Source organism: Chinchilla lanigera, unplaced genomic scaffold (assembly GCF_000276665.1).
Source record: "Chinchilla lanigera isolate Chin_1 unplaced genomic scaffold, ChiLan1.0 scaffold00137, whole genome shotgun sequence".
Lineage (NCBI taxonomy): Eukaryota > Metazoa > Chordata > Mammalia > Rodentia > Chinchillidae > Chinchilla > Chinchilla lanigera.
In genome coordinates this window covers 2,408,854-2,415,263 of record NW_004955538.1, presented here as the reverse complement: position 1 = coordinate 2,415,263, position 6,410 = coordinate 2,408,854, and the positions used below count along the sequence as shown (strand labels likewise).

General features: G+C 49.5%; 1 protein-coding gene across 4 annotated transcripts in view; it reads left to right on the top strand.

The window, feature by feature from the left end:
* Positions 1-2,967, top strand: part of Bag5 (BCL2-associated athanogene 5) — a 3,798-nt gene extending 831 nt beyond the window's left edge. For 2 of the 4 annotated variants that reach the window (XM_005410785.2, XM_005410783.2), the window contains exon 2: positions 1,375-2,967. In XM_005410785.2, coding sequence (XP_005410842.1) covers positions 1,403-2,746 — 1,344 coding nt within the window. In that variant the 5' untranslated portion in view covers positions 1,375-1,402 and the 3' untranslated portion in view covers positions 2,747-2,967. The other 2 variants (XM_005410786.2, XM_005410784.2) reach the window with 2 other exon arrangements.
* The last annotated feature ends 3,443 nt before the right edge of the window (positions 2,968-6,410 follow it).

Here is a 6,410-nt window from a genome sequence, read left to right as displayed (position 1 = left end):
CGAGCGGGGACGCCCGGGGCCTGGCTCAGCGGACTGTCCGCCGCGAGGGACCCGCCGGGTGGAACGCCCGGAGCGTGGGCCGTGTGCTGAGCCAGCCGGGCCGGATTCTTAATGGGAGGCGAGTGAGCGGGTTGTTCATGGCGGCCGCGGTCTGCGGGCCGTGTCGGGTGGACCCCGGCCGCGGCTGGGGTCGGGCTGCGTCCCCGAGCCCGGGACGTGCCTTCAGCTCGCCCTTGCTGCTGCGCCCCCCCGCTGTGCTCCTCCCTCCGGGGCAGGTGTGTGGGAGCCGAGCGGGTGGGCCGGACGCGCGAGGGGTGGCGAGCACGGGGAAGCCCGACTTGGGGGCGCAGTTGCTTCTGCCTGCCCCTGCGGGAAGCAGGCAGAGCAGATTGGCAGATGTGGGGTCCTGTGACGTTGGGAAGGTTAGAAGAGCTATTTTTTACGTTCCGCTAAGATGCCCTGCAGACCCCCAAAATAGCTTCGTGTGTTAAGGTCTAGGGAGAGCCGGGTGGTGGTGCACGCCTGTAATCCCAGCGCTGGGGAGGCCGAGGCTCACGCAGGACCATCGCCGTGAGCTCGAGGCCAGCTACGCTAGTTCACGGCGGTACTGCACTGCACAGTAAGACCCTGCCTCAAAAAAAAAAACAAACTAAGGAATTTGTGCTGTTTTTAAGCTGGTAATTCAGCTTCTGAGGAAGTCATACCGCTCTTTTATGGTTGAAATTTGGAATTCACAGGGCTAGAGATAATTCTCTTCCTTTCTGTCCTTGAGCATGACTATCTTTTGCATCACGTGACAACAAGCCTTTGTTTAACACGTTTTCCTGGACATGATGGTGCACACCTGTAGTCCTAGCACTCGGGGGGGGCTGAGGCAGGAGGATTGTTGCGAGTTCGAGGCCATCCTGGGCTACAAAGTGAGTTCAAGAGGAGCCTGAACTGCATAGTGACACCGTGTCTCAAAAAGACCAAAAAAAAAAAAAAAATTCAAAAAACTTAAGTAAATAAATTACTTGCTTTAAAAACTGAGAATTTTGGGGCAGGGACATAGCTCAGTGGCACAAGCGCCTGCCTGGCAAACGCAAGGTCTTCAGTTTGATTCCCACTACCAAAAAAAAAATAAATAAATAAATTTTTTTTTTGTCTTTTTTTGAGACAGGTTTTTGCTGTGCAGTTCAGGCTTGAGCTTGCTTTGTAGCCCAGGCTGGCCTGGAACTTGCAACAGTCCTCCTGCCCTCAGCCTCCCAAGTAGTGGGATTACAGGCATGCGCCACCACACCCAGCCAAAAAATGAGAATTTTAGACTGAACTAATATATGATTGTCATTCTGCAGCGACTTTGTGCCTTAATAAGTTATTGTTCTTATCTTCTAGTGCTTGTGCAATTGAACACAACAAAAGTATGGATATGGGAAACCAACATCCTTCCATTACTAGACTGCAGGAAATTCAAAAGGAAGTGAAAAGTATAGAACAACAGGTAATCAGCTTCAGTGGTCTGTCAAGTGACAAGAATTACAAGAAACTGGAGAGGATTCTAACGAAACAACTTTTTGAGATAGACTCTGTAGATACAGAGGGAAAAGGAGACATTCAGCAAGCCAGGAAGAGGGCGGCACAGGAGACAGAGCACCTTCTCAAAGAGCTGGAGCAGAACGCAAATCACCCACACCGCCTCGAAATACAGAACATCTTCCAGGAGGCCCAGGCGCTCGTGAAGGAGAAGATTGTGCCCTTTTACAGCGGAGGCAGCTGCATAACTGATGAAATCGAGGAGGGCATCCAGGATATCATTCTGAGGCTGACACATGTTAAAACAGGGGGGAAGATCTCTTTGCGCAAAGCACGGTATCACACTCTCACCAAGATCTGTGCTGTGCAGGAGATTGTGGAAGACTGCATGAAAAAGCAGCCTTCCCTGCCGCTTTCTGAGGACACACATCCCTCTGTCGCCAAGATCAACTCCGTGATGTGTGAGGTGAACAAGGCCAGAGGGGTCGTCGTGGCGCTGCTGATGGGTGTGGACAGCAGTGAGACCTGCAGGCACCTGTCGTGCGTGCTCTCGGGGCTGCTTGCTGACCTGGATGCTCTAGACGTGTGTGGCCACACAGAGATCAGAAACTATCGGAGGGAGGTAGTGGAAGACATCAACAAGTTACTGAAGTATTTGGATTTAGACGAGGAAGCTGATACGACTCACGCGTTTGACCTGAGACAGAACCATTCCATTTTGAAAATAGAAAAGGTCCTCAAGAGGATGAGAGAAATAAAAAAGGAATTTCTTCAAGCTCAGAACCCTCCCGAATTGTACCTGAGCTCCAAGACAGAACTGCAGGCTTTGATTGGACAGCTGGATGAGGTGAGTCTGGAAAGAAACCCCTGCATCCGGGAAGCCAGGAGAAGAGCCGTGATCGAAGTGCAGACCCTGATCACGCACATCGACCTGAAGGAGGCCTTGGAGAAAAGGAAGCAGTTCACCTGCGAGGAGCACCCGTCCCACAAGGCCGTCTGGGAGGTTCTGGGAAGCCTGTCGGAGATCCAGGGAGAAGTCCTCTCATTTGACGGCAATCGAACCGATAAGAACTACATCCGGCTGGAGGAGCTGCTGACCAAGCAGCTGCTGGCCCTGGACGCCGTGGACCCGCAGGGCGAGGAGAGGTGTAAGGCTGCCCGGAAACAGGCCGTGAAGCTGGCCCAGAACATCCTCAGCTATCTCGACCTGAAATCCGACGAGTGGGAGTACTGACGGGCAGAGCGCTCGCTTTGTCTCTCTCGCTTCACACGTGGTTGTCCTTCTATGTATTCATGGAGCGCTTGCAGCTCGTGGAGCCTAAATGTGATTTATACGTGCATATTTCAGTCTCAGTATTTATGACTTACGCAAATTATATTCAGGATCTCTGCTGCTTTTGATGTTGCAAAACAAATATTATTACAGCTCATGAACCTTTCCATTTGGATCATCCATATGCTGTGTGTTTCTTTGGTTTGTTTCTTGTGTTTCACTTGTGAGTTTTTAATCAGAAAATGAAGTAGAGGCAGCATTCATTCTTTTTTGTTTTTTGTTTTTGTTTTGTTTTTTGGTACTGGGAATCGAACTCACGACTTTGCACTTGCCAGGCAGGTGCTGTGCCACTGAGCTATATCCCTGGCCCTTTGTGTTTTGGGTTTTTTTTGAGACAGGGTCTCACTATGCAGTTCAGGCTGGCCTTGAACTCACTTTGTAACCCAGGCTGACCTTGAACTCACAGCAATCCTCCTGCCTCAGCCTCCTGAGTGCTTAGGTTACAGGTGGGTGGTGTCTCTACACTTCGCATCATTATAATTTTTAAATGGGTTGTGGAAGCATTAAAATGCAGAAATCTCAGGATCAAGAAATAGAGGTAATGTTACATAGTAGGGAAATTATGAGAAGGGGAAATTTTTGGTAGAGTTTAAGGAATAAGTTTTATTATGCTAAATAAAGCAGAAGGGTTTTTTCACAGAAGGGTTTTTTTAAGCCCTGAATGGTCCCTGTAAGGAGGTGAGATCGCTTATGTTTGTGTTTGTTTGTATTGTCTGTTCTTTCATAAACATTTTTGTTTGAAAAAAAAATTCAGTGTCTCTTTTTCCCCATACTCTGCAATTTGGAGGGGGCAGTCTTGTATACAAGAAAATTATGAAAACTAGCAGCCAAAAAAAACCTTTTGAGACTGCACTGCAGAGGGGATGAGGCATCACCTACTTAGTACCTTCAAATAGCTTTTGCTGAACTGAAAATTTTCCTTAGTGATAAGTAAGAAGGGGAACAGTTAAATGAAGCCAGTGGACCTTAAAAAAAAAGACACCTATCCCTGTAGTTGGGGAATGAAAGCTGGGTTAGTTTACAACATCGTGTTACACTAAAGCTGAATAGAAACATCTGACTGTAGCTGGTAGTGGATTTCCTCTGTTGGTCGAGGCTGTAAGATAGACAGGCGTGCTGAACACACCCAGAGCTGTCTCAGCCACTGTCCAAAGCATGGAGGGGCCAGGCTCTGCCTTCTCTGAGAAGTTAGCCAGGGCCTGCGGACCTTAAATGCCAGCCGCCTCTGCCCAGGCACCAGGCTCTGTAGCTCCTGTTTCTGGTGTGGGGATTTCTGTGTTTCCTGGAAGAACCACTAGAATTGGTCAGGCAAGCAGTTGTTTTCTTGTGCTAAAGGGCACATATATTTATGTAAATACTTTCTAAGGATCATTTTTCAGTTGCTTATTAATGTGAGCAAAAGAATTCCCCCAAATTTTGTGGTGCCTGGATAATAACGTGGGCCCAGGCTTTTAACCACCAGGCAGCCTCTGTAGTCGTTTCTGCAGGCCCTATGAGTGTGTACCTTTTCAACTTTATGGTGAGCTGTGATTTTCTCTCAGACAATAATTTGGTAGCCTCTGTGTGGGGAAACTCACTTTAGACAGCTAAAGTTTATGACTGATAAAGGAACAACTTTCAGCACCGAAAAGATGATAAAAATAAAGTCATACACCGATCATTTTGTCTCATTAAAAGGCCTCGTGTTTCTCCTACTAGGAATGTTCTAGAAATACTGGACCCTGGGATCAGAGGGAATGGGGTCTGAGAACAGTGAACCCTTTCTACTGCAGGCCCTCAATGTAAGTCGCTGGAGTTCTTGTTTTTGGCAGAGTCATTTTAGGATTGCTTTTCAGTATTATAAACTTAGTTTTTTTAAGACAAGGTGTTGCTGTATAGTCCAAGATGGTCTTGAACTCACTTTATAGTCCAGGCTGGCCTCGAACTTAGAGCAGTCCTGCCTCAGCCTCCTGAGTGCTGGGATTGCAGGTGTGTGCCACCACACCCAACAGTATTACAATTTTAGGACGCTCTTACAATCTTGAAGAGTTTCTAAATTGTGGTCCCTGGAAAACCAAGTTACACCATAATCTCTTCAGACAAATCTTTGCCAGGTTCTTCTAAATTTTCATCTCATTTTTGAGAGTTGAGCGCTGGCCTGTCCCTTAGGAGTGGCCTTTGTCCTGTGGAAGCAGACATGCTGTCTCCAGTGCTTCCTGCGCCGTGCTGTGCGGAGACATCACGCTCCACAGGATGCCGCTCTGGGGGTGCCTTGTCGCGTGGCTTTGTTGTAGCCTGCATCCCTGAGGGCTCCCTCACCAGCCCGCAAGCCCCGGCCAGGCTAAGACTGTCAGTGTGGGCTGTCAAGAGTGACTCAAGTCGGTGGTCACAGAGCTGCACTTACGAGCTCAGGTGAAGCGGCTCCTTCTGCAGGCCGGTCCTGCTCCCCAGTGCAAGGCCTGAGGGCTGCACTGAGTGACGTCATCCATGTTTGCACAAAACCAGGCTATGAATGTTTCCTTCACCCCAGCTGTGCTTTCAGGTCACGGTCCAAATAAAGCCAGTCCTGCAATGAAGTAGTGACTACGACAAATGTAGTAAATATGGCTACTAAGTATAGTTTGCTTTATTTTGCTGAAATGCCCCTATATTTGCTGTGCTGATGTTTACCAGTTTTGTTTTGCCTGTTGCTACCCAATCTTTATTTATTTATTTATTTATTTATTTGTCTTTTTGAGGCAGGGTCTTGTTATGCAGTTCAGGCTGGCCTTGAGCTCATTTTGTAGCCCAGGCTGGTCTCAAACTCTCAAAGATCCTCCTGCCTCAGCCTCCCGAGTGCTGGGATTACAGGTGTGCACCACCACGCCTGGCAGCTACCCAATTTTTGAGGGTCTATGCTTACTCTGTATGCAGTTTTTAACTGGTAGGGCACTTTTCCCTAAAGAATAATTGTACCAGTACTTAACCTGGGCTTGATGTGTAACACGGGCGTGTCTTCCAGTGTATCGGGTCCTGTCCCCGTTGACTGTGACTATTGTATGAGGGCTCTGAAGGAATCGAGGACTGGTGGACAGACAGGAGCACACCCGCATTCTCACTAAAATAGAGGCAGCCCTCAGCCCTCTGCACGTCTCGGTGGCCGGGCGGGATGTCCGTGTGAGGGGTGAGTTCTGTCCCCCTAGGGGCTGGGATCCTCTACCTGGGTGGCCAGGCCCAGGAGAAGAGGCGGCTCCTCATAGTGGGCAGCAGTGACTAGCACTGGGCCAGCGGGAGTGTGGCTCACCCTGCTGTGCCTGAGATGCCCCTCCCAGGCCTGGCAGCACAGGCCTGAGCTTATTTGTAGGAAGGGGCTGCCATTCTGTCCCCAGGAAGAGCCTGTTGCACTGTGCTGTTGGGACATCACCGCCCCTTGCTGGCAGTGTGGGGAGCTGGCCACGTCGCACTGACGAAGTGTTGGCCTCCTGGGCAGAGTGTGATGCCCCCACGCCTGGACTGCAGGTGTGCAGGTCCCTCTGGGCGCTGCCTGTCAGGGTCTGTTTCTGTCTTTCTGATTCAGCCTTTTCCTGCCAGTGCTTCGGTCTCCTGC